This window comes from Salmo salar, chromosome 13 (genome assembly GCF_965601325.2).
Source record: "Salmo salar chromosome 13, fSalSal1, whole genome shotgun sequence".
In the NCBI taxonomy this organism is placed as follows: domain Eukaryota; kingdom Metazoa; phylum Chordata; class Actinopteri; order Salmoniformes; family Salmonidae; genus Salmo; species Salmo salar.
In genome coordinates, this window is record NC_138303.1 from 11,124,539 (window position 1) to 11,137,027 (window position 12,489).

A 12,489-nucleotide genomic window follows, 5' to 3' on the forward strand; every position below is an offset into this window, starting at 1 on the left:
GCCGCTGTGTCTGGTCTCTCTCCCGTCTAGGCCAGCCTGCGGAGCCCGGAGCTCACCTGGGAAAGGGTGCGTTCTCAGGTGGACCATGTGATCTGGCCCGACGGCAAGAGGGTCATTCTGCTGGCTGAGGTAATGGACACACACACACACACAACACACAACACACACACACACACACACACACACACACACACACACACACACACACACACACACACACACACACACACACACACACACACACACACACACACACACACACACACACACACACACACCTTGGCCTGTTGGCCGGGGTACAGTGCCTGGTCCTGTTGGCCGGGGTACAGTGCCTGGTCCTGTTGGCCGGGGTACAGTACCTGGTCCTGTTGGCCGGGGTACAGTGCCTGGTCCTGTTGGCCGGGGTACAGTGCCTGGTCCTGTTGGCCGGGGTACAGTACCTGGTCCTGTTGGCCGGGGTACAGTACCTGGTCCTGTTGGCCGGGGTACAGTGCCTGGTCCTGTTGGCCGGGGTACAGTACCTGGTCCTGTTGGCCGAGGTACAGTGCCTGGTCCTGTTGGCCGGGGTACAGTACCTGGTCCTGTTGGCCGGGGTACAGTGCCTGGTCCTGTTGGCCGGGGTACAGTACCTGGTCCTGTTGGCTGAGAAGTATTTCTGTCTGTAATAATGCCCTTTTGTGGGGAAAAACTCATTCTGATTGGCTGGACCTGGCTCCCAATTGGGTGTACCTATCCACTCCCAGTCCCACCCATTGCTGTGCCCCTGCCCAGTCATGTGAAATCCATTGATTTGGGCCTAATGAATTTATTACAATTGACTGATTTCCTTATATGAACTGTAACTCAGTAATATCTTTGAAAATATTGCATGTTCCGTTTAGATTTTTGGTCAGTGTAAGATGAAATCGTCCACCCTATTACAAATTAAATATGTTTCTAAAAAACAGGTGAACCCTGTTACTTTATTTATTTCAAACATTTTGAATGTTATATCGTTTTTGTGCGTCTTTGAGCGATGTTCTATCGATTCTCATGGTCATTTAATGTTTTTGAGCTTTATTTTGTATTTCAGGATACTGAGATGGAAGAGGTTTAGTTTGTATTTCAGGATACTGAGATGGAAGAGATTTAGTTTGTATTTCAGGATACTGAGATGGAAGAGCTTTAGTTTGTATTTCAGGATACTGAGATGGAATGAGCTTTAATTTGTATTTCAGGATACTGAGATGGAATGAGCTTTAATTTGTATTTCAGCATACTGAGATGGAAGAGCTTTAGTTTGTATTTCAGGATACTGAGATGGAAGAGCTTTAGTTTGTATTTCAGGATACTGAGATGGAAGAGCTTTTTGGTTTGTATTTCAGGATACTGAGATGGAATGAGCTTTATTTTGTATTTCAGGATACTGAGATGGAATTACTTTTTGGTTTGTATTTCAGGATACTGAGATGGAATGAGCTTTGGTTTGTATTTCAGGATACTGAGATGGAATGAGCTTTAATTTGTATTTCAGGATACTGAGATGGAATGAGCTTTAATTTGTATTTCAGGATACTAAGATGGAATGAGCTTTAGTTTGTATTTCAGGATACTGAGATGGAAGAGCTTTAGTTTGTATTTCAGGATACTGAGATGGAAGAGCTTTTTGGTTTGTATTTCAGGATACTGAGATGGAAGAGCTTTAGTTTGTATTTCAGGATACTGAGATGTAATTACTTTTTGGTTTGTACTTCAGGATACTGAGATGGAAGAGCTTCAGTTTGTATTTCAGGATACTGAGATGTAATTACTTTTTGGTTTGTATTTCAGGATACTGAGATGTAATTACTTTTTGGTTTGTATTTCAGGATACTGAGATGGAATGAGCTTTAATTTGTATTTCAGGATACTGAGATGGAATGAGCTTTAATTTGTATTTCAGGATACTAAGATGGAATGAGCTTTAGTTTGTATTTCAGGATACTGAGATGGAATGAGCTTTAGTTTGTATTTCAGGATACTGTATTCCCTCCCACACCTTTCTCTGTGATTGAAAAAGCTACAAACAACCTTCTAGAGTTACAAAATACTTCATTGGAGAGGTTTTTCACAGTGAGATGTATCCTGGTGACCTTTTTGTCACCTTTGTCAGCTCCCAAACCCGACTCTGTTATTGAAAACGGAACAAAATACTGACTTGGCCAGAGAGGTTTCCCACTAACTTCATGGAACAAAAGGCTTTGTCTTCCCATTGTTAACCAATGCTCTGTAGTATCGGGGTGTACTCTGAGGTGTAGTATCAGAGTGTACTCGCTGGTGTAGTATCAGAGTGTACTCGATGGTGTAGTATCAGAGTGTACTCGCTGGTGTAGTATCAGAGTGTACTCGCTGGTGTAGTATCAGAGTGTACTCGCTGGTGTAGTATCAGAGTGTACTCGCTGGTGTAGTATCAGAGTGTACTCGCTGGTGTAGTATCAGAGTGTACTTGCTGGTGTAGTATCAGAGTGTACTCGCTGGTGTAGTATCAGAGTGTACTCTGAGGTGTAGTATCAGAGTGTACTCTGAGGTGTAGTGTCAGGGTGTACTCTGGGGTGTAGTATCAGGGTGTACTCTGCGGTGTAGAATCAGGGTGTACTCTGAGGTGTAGTATCAGGGTGTACTCTGGGGTGTAGTATCAGGGTGTACTCTGGGGTGTAGTATCAGGGTGTACTCTGGGGTGTAGTATCAGGGTGTACTCTGGGCTGTGGTATCAGGGTGTACTCTGGGCTGTGGTATCAGGGTGTACTCTGCGGTGTAGTATCAGGGTGTACTCTGGGGTGTAGTATCAGGGTGTACTCTGGGCTGTAGTATCAGGGTGTACTCTGGGGTGTAGTATCAGGGTGTACTCTGCGGTGTAGTATCAGGGTGTACTCTGGGGTGTAGTATCAGGGTGTACTCTGGGGTGTAGTATCAGGGTGTACTCTGGGGTGTAGTATCAGAGTGTACTCTGAGGGGTAGTATCAGGGTGTACTCAGAGAGAGGTGTAGTATCAGGGTGTACTCTGGGGTGTAGTGTCAGGGTGTACTCTGGACTGTAGTATCAGGGTGTACTCTGGACTGTAGTATCAGGGTGTACTCTGGGGTGTAGTATCAGGGTGTACTCTGGACTGTAGTATCAGGGTGTACTCTGGGGTGTAGTATCAGGGCGTACTCTGGGGTGTAGTATCAGGGTGTAGTATTAGAGTGTACTCTCGGGTGTAGTATCAGGGTGTACTCTGGGGTGTAGTATCAGGGTGTAGTATTAGAGTGTACTCTGAGGTGTAGTATCAGGGTGTAGTATTAGAGTGTACTCTGAGGTGTAGTATCAGGGTGTAGTATTAGAGTGTACTCTGGGGTGTAGTATCAGGGTGTAGTATTAGAGTGTACTCTGAGGTGTAGTATCAGGGTGTAGTATTAGAGTGTACTCTGAGGTGTAGTATCGGGGTGTAGTATTAGAGTGTACTCTGAGGTGTAGTATCAGGGTGTAGTATTAGAGTGTACTCTGAGGTGTAGTATCAGGGTGTAGTATTAGAGTGTACTCTGAGGTGTAGTATCAGAGTGTAGTATTAGAGTGTACTCTGAGGTGTAGTATCAGGGTGTAGTATTAGGGTGTACTCTGAGGTGTAGTATCAGGGTGTACTCTGAGGTGTAGTATCAGGGTGTAGTATTAGAGTGTACTCTGAGGTGTAGTATCAGAGTGTAGTATTAGAGTGTACTCTGAGGTGTAGTATCAGAGTGTAGTATTAGAGTGTACTCTGAGGTGTAGTATCAGGGTGTAGTATTAGGGTGTACTCTAAGGTGTAGTATCAAGGTGTAGTATCAGGGTGTACTCTGAGGTGTAGTATTAGAGTGTACTCTGAGGTGTAGTATCAGGGTGTAGTATTAGAGTGTACTCTGAGGTGTAGTATTAGAGTGTACTCTGAGGTGTAGTATCAGGGTGTAGTATTAGAGTGTACTCTGAGGTGTAGTATCAGAGTGTACTCTGGGGTCTTCGTTCATAGCTGGACTCATCTGTGTGTTATTCTCTTCTCTCTCTTCTAATCTCTGTTTTGATTTCAAAGTGCAATGTCAGTTTCCCTGTGAATGGCTACATGAGTGACTAGTTGATTCGTGTAATGTGTGTGCTTGCTGAGTGTGAATTGTGTTTCCCTATAGGGTCGTCTGTTGAATCTGAGCTGTTCCACAGTCCCCACGTTTGTTCTGTCCATCACAGCTACTACTCAGGTGAGGCATCTAGTTTATTTAGATGACAGTTGTGTCAAAAACACACAGAAAAACTATTTATTTTCTATTCCTAAAAATATTCATTTAGGTTTTTTTATGTATTTGTTCTTGCTTGTTGTATAAACTAAGACAATAGTCAGTACCAATAATATCTAAGCACCCCTAAATTGAATGTGAAAATACTGAGGTGTTTTTTTTATTAGTCATACTTGTTGCTTTAGAGGTTTGCTGAAGACAAGACTTGAGTTAGGATATCTCCTGCTCCCCTGTTGTTCTGCTGTTACCTGAGCTTTGTGGGAATGGGATGTTGGCAGCGTTGAGACTCTGTGGTGGTCTGTGTCTCTGCAGGCCTTGGCTTTGATTGAGCTGTTCAATGCTCCTGAGGGACGCTACAAACAGGACGTCTATCTGCTGCCTAAGAAAATGGGTAAGACCTGGGCCCATCCGTAATGGCACCCCATTCCCTTTATAGTGAATTACTTTGGACCAGGCCATAGGGCTCTGGTCAAAATTAGTGCACTATGTAAGGAATAGGGTGCCATTTGAAGAGCAGACCATTTATCTGCATACATACAAGTAGTCTCTCTGACTGAGCCTTATTGATGAAAATCTTAATGAATTCATGTGATAAATGTGTACCGCATAGGTTTCAATGGGTTTGTTGTATGTGGCTCGACGTCGCCACCTAGTGTTTTTTACCGCAACACTGCATTTTCCAAACAAGTATGTGTGGGTTATAAGTAGTGAACTACAAAAGAGGCGTCCTCTTCACATTCCACCTGTGTCTTCCATCCAGATGAGTACGTGGCCAGCTTGCACATGCCCAACTTTGATGCCCACCTTACAGAGCTGTCTGACGAGCAGGCCAAATACATGGGCCTGAACAAGAATGGACCCTTCAAACCCAACTACTACAGGTACTGAGACATTCTACTTGTTCTTTCTCTACCTGATTGTCTCCCTATTAAAACATTTAAGTGAACCTTGTCCGAACCAGAACTGTCCATATCTCCTGTTACAGGACATCTGGTCAAAAGGGCCTTGAGATCCATTAGGTCCCATTTTTAGAGTCTTTGGTATGACTCAACTGGGGATCAACTCTGCGATAGGGTTGGAGTGAGGACCACTATCAAAAGTCAATCTAAACAATTAGCCTAAGCTACAAACAAAGGAATATAAAACAAATCTAAAAGTGAAATAAGAAATTCTAAATGCAAAAGGTCAAGAATCAAGTCAGCAAGAAAAAAAAAGTAAAAATAATAAGTATTCTCTCCTCAAACATTTGAGGTAATATTACCGGTTGCCACGGTAATTACTCTGATGAGGTTGTCTGTATTTGAGTGAGTGTGGTGATGGGTGTTGGGGAAAACAGTCAAGTAGGATGTTCTGGGGTTTGGGTTTTAGATGTGGGTTAGTAAGTGGTACTAACTAGTTCTGGAAAAGGGAAAGTAATCATACACTCAAGGGACAGCAACAAAAATAAATCATATGGCATGGTACTGTATTACACGGATATTACACTGAGGGAAAAAAGTATTTGATCCCCTGCTGATTTTGTACGTTTGCCCACTGACAAAGAAATGATCAGTCTATAATTTTAATGGTAGGTTTATTTGAACAGTGAGAGACAGAATAACAACAAAAAAATCCAGAAAAACACATGTCAAAAATGTTATAAATTGATTTGCATTTTAATGAGGGAAATAAGTATTTGACCCCCTCTCAATCAGAAAGATTTCTGGCTCCAAGGTGTCTTTTATACAGGTAACGAGCTGAGATTAGGAGCACACTCTTAAAGGGAGTGCTCCTAATCTCAGTTTGTTACCTGTGAGTGCTCCTAATCTCAGCTCGTTACCTGTATAAAAGACACCTGTCCACAGAAGCAATCAGATTCCAAACTCTCCACCATGGCCAAGACCAAAGAGTTCTCCAAGGATGTCAGGGACAAGATTGTAGACCTACACAAGGCTGGAATGGGCTACAAGACCATCGCCAAGCAGCTTAGTGAGAAGGTGACAACAACGATTATTCGCAAATGGAAGAAACACAAAAGAACTGTCAATCTCCCTCGGCCTGGGGCTCCATGCAAGATCTCACCTCGTGGAGTTGCAATGATCATGAGAACGGTGAGGAATCAGCCCAGAACTACGCGGGAGGATCTTGTCAATGATCTCAAGGCAGCTGGGACCATAGTCACCAAGAAAACAATTGGTAACACACTACGCCGTGAAGGACTGAAATCCTGCAGCGCCCGCAAGGTCCCCCTGCTCAAGAAAGCACATATACATGCCCGTCTGAAGTTTGCCAATGAACATCTGAATGATTCAGAGGACAACTGGGTGAAAGTGTTGTGGTCAGATGAGACCAAAATGGAGCTCTTTGGCATCAACTCAACTCGCCGTGTTTGGAGGAGGAGGAATGCTGCCTTTGACCCCAAGAACACCATCCCCACCGTCAAACATGGAGGTGGAAACATTATGCTTTGGGGGTGTTTTTCTGCTAAGGGGACAGGACAACTTCACCGCATCAAAGGGACGATGGACGTGGACATGTACCGTCAAATCTTGGGTGAGAACCTCCTTCCCTCAGCCAGGGCATTGAAAATGGGTCGTGGGTGGGTATTCCAGCATGACAATGACCCAAAACACACGGCCAAGGCAACAAAGGAGTGGCTCAAGAAGAAGCACATTAAGGTCCTGGAGTGGCCTAGCCAGTCTCCAGACCTTAATCCCATAGAAAATCTGTGGAGGGAGCTGAAGGTTCGAGTTGCCAAACGTCAGCCTCGAAACCTTAATGATTTGGAGAAGATCTGCAAAGAGGAGTGGGACAAAATCCCTCCTGAGATGTGTGCAAATCTGGTGGCCAACTACAAGAAACGTCTGACCTCTGTGATTGCCAACAAGGGTTTTGCCACCAAGTACTAAGTCATGTTTTGCAGAGGGTTCAAATACTTATATCCCTCATTAAAATGCAAATCAATTTATAACATTTTTTTACATGCGTTTTTTTCTGGATTTTTGTTGTTGTTATTCTGTCTCTCACTGTTCAAATAAACCTACCATTAAAATTATAGACTGATCATTTCTTTGTCAGTGGGCAAACATAGAAAATCAGCAGGGGATCAAATACTTTTTTCCCTCACTGTATGTACGTAGACAAATTCAATCAAACTGTAGTCACATGATTGTTTTTTAATTAAATCATATCTACTGTCTATGTCTCCAAGGTATTGATGGGAATGGACAACGCGGCAACATCTGGAATAAGTGAATATAATATCTCTATTTTATTTCATAAGTTATTACAAAAGGGAAGAATAATCATTATTTTGCTTTTGCTTTTGCTGAATGTAAATGTTATTATTAACATTGTCATGCATAATAATATTGATTATAATATCTAACTTGCCTGTCAGGTACATGAATCTAACCATGCATATCAAACAGCAGAGACCAAGGACTTGTCCCAAATGGCACGCTATATCATTTGTAGTGCACTACTTTTGACCAGCGCCTATGGGTAGTAGTGCACTACATAGGGAATAGGGTGCAATTTGGGACTTAGGCTAAGAGAGAAACCATAAAAAAATGTTAGTCATATATTTTAGTCTGCTGGCTATGCTTTAATCTCTTGAAGTATCAATTTAGTCACAATCACAATGTTTATTAATGTCATTATGTCACTGTTACTGTGTATACACACACACACACCACCACACACTGACATTTTAAATGAAGTACATTCCATGAGCCAGAATTGGGTTTGTGATCCTAACTGGGCTGTTTTAATGTCTGGTGAAGCATTGAAGAAGCTACATGTCATTAAGCTAAGAGTCAATGTGTCTTCACAGCCACTTGCTATCAGATCATCTCAACGTTAAGTTAATTCGTGGCTATTTCTTATGTTTGAAATTCTTCTCGATTTTAGGGATTTGAAAGCACAGTTTGTCCTAGTTGATCTGTATATTATCTCATAGAAACTGTTCTGTTGAATTTGAAGTCGTATGTTGACAGATGCCTTGTGGTGATTTCTGCTTATGTTGATCATCTAAATAATTTCTACTTGTGATTGTTGTAACTGGATGTATGCTATAGCAGCAATAAGCTCATCCTATAATTAATAAACAGAAATATACGTTTATAATTAGTTTGTAGAATTTGTGTGTGTGTGTGTGTGTGTGCGCGCATTGGCAATTTTAGCATGTAAATCTTGTTGAGCAAAAAAATTATAATAAGTGGGATGCATGCCACTATACAACACAACTTTTGACCAGTAGTGTATATATATTTTATTTTATTTATTTTTGCTAAAAAATGTGGGGCTCAAAACAGGTGGTGCTCTGCCACTGTGCGTGTCAGAGAGAAGCGCCCATTTCCAGTGTTACATTCTTTTCATTCTTCCAGCTAGGCCCCGAGGCCCACGTCTAAAATGACTTTTCACGTTCATAAATGCTCTTTCGCGCACTTTCTCGAACCTGTTGCCTATTGCCTTTTCAAAACAGTCCAGCATGTTAGCTCTCCGCCCCTGTGTTCAGAGTTACTGGTGTGGTGTCGGGTTGCCTCCCGCTCTAGAATATTCACAGGCTTTCCCGAGCGTCGCAACGGCTGCAGTAACTAATATTAGCGGCTGTATCACAGACGTGTCACAGAAGAAGTGTGATCATTCTAGAAAGCTGTTTTTATGTATATAAGCCATGGATCTCTCTCAGTTGAGGTATATCTTTTTGGAATAACCACACGACTCAAGAGCAAAGACCCGACCAGGCGGGAGGAAACCACTCAGGACTCAAAACGAGGTCCATCAATATATCAAGAGAAGAACCAAGCTGTCTACCGTTGTAAGTTATAATGTTGACGCTGACAGGCATTTCGTAGACACCTTAGATGGATTGGTTATTGATTCTTCTGACTATGAACAAGAAGAGAAAAAACATGATATTACCAAAACCGTTAAAAAAAAAGTATAATCTAATGTAAATAAGCAGTTATTTACATTAGTTCAATTGTAGATATGTAGACTATATCCATGTCCAATATTAGACTATACACCTCTAGACATCTGAGTGAATCATATCTTAAAGTATAAACGTCATAATAATAATAATAATAATAACAGTAGGACCTTTAATAAAATACAGAAAATATTCAATCATGATAATAAAATGTTGTTGTTCTTAATCTTACTCATGCAGGAAACCAAAAAATCAATAATTATTAACCAAGATGTCTTCAGCAAAGGGAGTATCCATTGGCATTGACCTGGGCACCACCTACTCCTGTGTGGGGGTGTTCCAGCATGGCAAGGTGGAGATCATCGCCAACGACCAGGGAAACAGAACAACACCCAGCTACGTGGCCTTCACCGACACAGAGAGACTCATTGGAGACGCAGCAAAGAACCAGGTAGGTCCCACTTTGGAAAGTCTGTCTGTCTGTCTGTCTGTCTAATCTTGTAGATTAATGTATTTTGTTTTCCCAAAATAAAATTATATTTTAATTAATTTCAATGCAGGTGGCCATGAACCCCACTAACACTGTGTTCGACGCCAAACGCCTGATTGGCAGGAAGTTCGACGACCAGATTGTTAAGTCAGACATGAAGCTGTGGCCCTTCAAGGTGATTTGAAGTTTATTTTTTTTCCGTTTTGAAAAATACAAGCTCAAATGTATTACAACCAAGTGCTCATTCTTCTACAAATTGTAAGAGAAAAATCACAAACAAATACAAAAACACGTACAGTGTACATAGATACAGGATTACATACGGGGTTACATAGATACAGGATTACATACATACATACGGGGTTACATAGATACAGGATTACATACATACATACGGGGTTACATAGATACAGGGTTGTCGGCTCGGGGATTCGATCTTGCAACCTTTCGGTTACTAGTCCAACACTAACCACTAGGCTACCTGCTGCCCCAGGTTACATACATACATACATACATACATACAAGGTTACATACATATGGGGTTACATACATAAAGGTTACATACATACATAAAGGTTACATACATACAGGGTTACATACATACAGGGTACATACACTAAAAGACATGAAAAGCTTGAGTATATCAATAGACTTCATGACCTTGTTGTTCTCACTCTTCTAGGTGATCAGCGATGGTGGAAAGCCCAGAGTCCAGGTGGAGTACAAGGGAGAGACCAAGGCCTTCTACCCCGAAGAGATCTCCTCAATGGTCCTCGTCAAGATGAAGGAGATTGCTGAGGCCTACCTGGGCCAGAAGGTTTCCAATGCAGTCATCACAGTCCCAGCCTACTTCAACGACTCCCAGAGGCAGGCTACTAAAGACGCTGGGGTGATCTCTGGACTGAACGTCCTGAGGATCATCAATGAGCCCACGGCGGCGGCTATCGCCTATGGCCTGGACAAAGGCAAGAAAGGGGAGCGCAACGTTCTCATCTTTGATCTCGGCGGAGGCACCTTTGACGTCTCCATCCTGACCATCGAGGACGGGATATTCGAGGTGAAAGCAACAGCTGGGGACACACATCTGGGAGGGGAGGACTTTGACAACCGCCTGGTCAACCACTTTGTGGAGGAGTTCAAGAGGAAGAACAAGAAGGACATCAGCCAGAACAAGAGGGCAGTGAGAAGGCTGAGAACAGCCTGTGAGAGGGCCAAGAGAACTCTCTCCTCCAGCTCCCAGGCCAGCATTGAGATCGACTCCCTCTTCGAAGGCATGGACTTCTACACCTCCATCACCAGGGCTCGCTTTGAAGAACTCAACTCGGAGCTCTTTAGGGGAACCCTGGACCCGGTCGAGAAGGCCCTGAATGACGCTAAGATGGACAAGGCTCAGGTCCACGAGATAGTCCTGGTCGGTGGCTCCACTCGAATCCCTAAGATTCAGAAGCTCCTGCAGGACTTCTTTAATGGAAGGGAACTCAACAAGAGCATCAACCCGGATGAAGCGGTGGCTTACGGCGCTGCTGTCCAAGCGGCCATCTTGATGGGCGACACCTCTAAGAATGTCCAGGACCTTCTCCTCCTTGACGTGGCTCCTTTGTCCCTGGGCATCGAGACGGCTGGAGGGGTCATGACCGCCCTGATCAAACGTAACACCACCATCCCCACCAAGCAGACACAGATCTTCACCACCTACGCTGACAACCAGCCAGGTGTGCTCATCCAGGTGTACGAGGGAGAGAGAGCCATGACCAAGGACAATAATCTGCTGGGAAAGTTTGAGCTCACGGGTATCCCTCCCGCTCCGAGAGGAATTCCACAGGTCGAGGTGACCTTCGACATTGATGCTAACGGCATCCTGAACGTGTCGGCGGTGGATAAAAGTACAGGCAAGGAGAACAAGATCACCATCACCAACGACAAGGGGCGACTCAGTAAAGAAGACATAGAGAGGATGGTGCAGGATGCAGACAAATACAAAGCTGAGGATGATGCCCAGAGGGAGAAGATTGCAGCCAAGAACGGTTTGGAGTCCTACACGTTCAACATGAAGAGTAGTGTAGAAGACCCAAACCTGGCAGGGAAGATCAGCGAGGATGACAAGAAGAAGGTTGTTGAGAAGTGCAACCAAACTATCTCCTGGTTGGAGAACAACCAGATGGCTGAGAAAGAGGAGTTTGAGTACCAACAGAAGGAGCTGGAGAGAGTGTGTAAGCCAATCGTATCCAAGCTCTACCAGGGGGCGGGAGGGGCTCCTCCAATGGGGAGTTGTGGCAGCCAGGCTGGGGGCGGTGCTAGCTCTCAGGGCCCTACCATTGAAGAGGTGGACTAAATAATCAATCAGTAAATCAATTGCCGATCAATCACTAAAGAGGCCTCATAAGCTAATGGTGCTTCGAATATAAGTACTGTATGTCAGCTAGCTCAGCTTTCATAGCACTATATATGTACATAGATTTGCTGTCACTACAAGTGCACTTTATTTTTTGTGTCAAAACTTCAACCCTAAACTGTTTGCAGAAATTCATTAAATGGTGATTACGTGCATCAGAATTATGAGTGCAATATTTATTTGTTATTTATTTGACCACTTTAAGTGAAATGCCATGCTCAGTTTTGTTTTGTATCATTCTTCTCATGTACACTCTCTCACAATACAACCACAGTTCAGATAAATGTTTTTTTATTTTTTATAAATCCTTTGTATATTATATTACCGTTCAAATGTAAAAATACAAATACTATACTCAAGTTTATACTCAAGTAATAATCATGTTTATAAACAATGTACTCTACAACAGTAGAGTGATTGACATTGATATTCAAAC

The 12,489-nt window shown here is 43.1% G+C and overlaps 2 protein-coding genes across 3 annotated transcripts in view; both read left to right on the forward strand.

Moving 5' to 3' along the window:
• The window catches only part of LOC106566385 (S-adenosylhomocysteine hydrolase-like protein 1), a 69,816-nt gene extending 61,453 nt beyond the window's left edge, over positions 1-8,363 (forward strand). Inside the window, exons 12-16 of one of the 2 annotated variants that reach the window (XM_045692884.2) lie at positions 31-129; positions 4,152-4,220; positions 4,569-4,647; positions 5,017-5,137; positions 7,447-8,363. In XM_045692884.2, the coding sequence (XP_045548840.1) occupies positions 31-129; positions 4,152-4,220; positions 4,569-4,647; positions 5,017-5,137; positions 7,447-7,453 (375 nt within the window). In that variant the 3' untranslated portion in view covers positions 7,454-8,363. Of the gene's footprint in view, positions 1-30; positions 130-4,151; positions 4,221-4,568; positions 4,648-5,016; positions 5,145-7,446 lie in introns of those variants that run through there. The other variant, XM_045692885.2, reaches the window with a different exon arrangement.
• Positions 8,364-8,450: 87 nt separating this feature from the next.
• Positions 8,451-12,214, forward strand: hspa1b (heat shock protein family A (Hsp70) member 1B). Its single transcript, XM_014134360.3, has 4 exons — positions 8,451-9,057; positions 9,412-9,622; positions 9,732-9,836; positions 10,344-12,214. The coding sequence occupies exons 2-4, from the start codon at positions 9,443-9,445 to the stop codon at positions 11,991-11,993; spliced, it is 1,935 nt and encodes a 644-aa protein (XP_013989835.3). The 5' UTR covers positions 8,451-9,057; positions 9,412-9,442; the 3' UTR covers positions 11,994-12,214.
• The last annotated feature ends 275 nt before the right edge of the window (positions 12,215-12,489 follow it).

Bases quoted from the DNA above. Each gene is read 5' to 3' on its own strand.
- hspa1b (XM_014134360.3), top strand. From the start codon at position 9,443: ATGTCTTCAGCAAAGGGAGTATCCATTGGCATTGACCTGGGCACCACC. The intron at 9,623-9,731 runs GTAGGTCCCACT...ATTTCAATGCAG, and splicing joins GAGACGCAGCAAAGAACCAG to GTGGCCATGAACCCCACTAA. The intron at 9,837-10,343 runs GTGATTTGAAGT...TCACTCTTCTAG, and splicing joins TGAAGCTGTGGCCCTTCAAG to GTGATCAGCGATGGTGGAAA.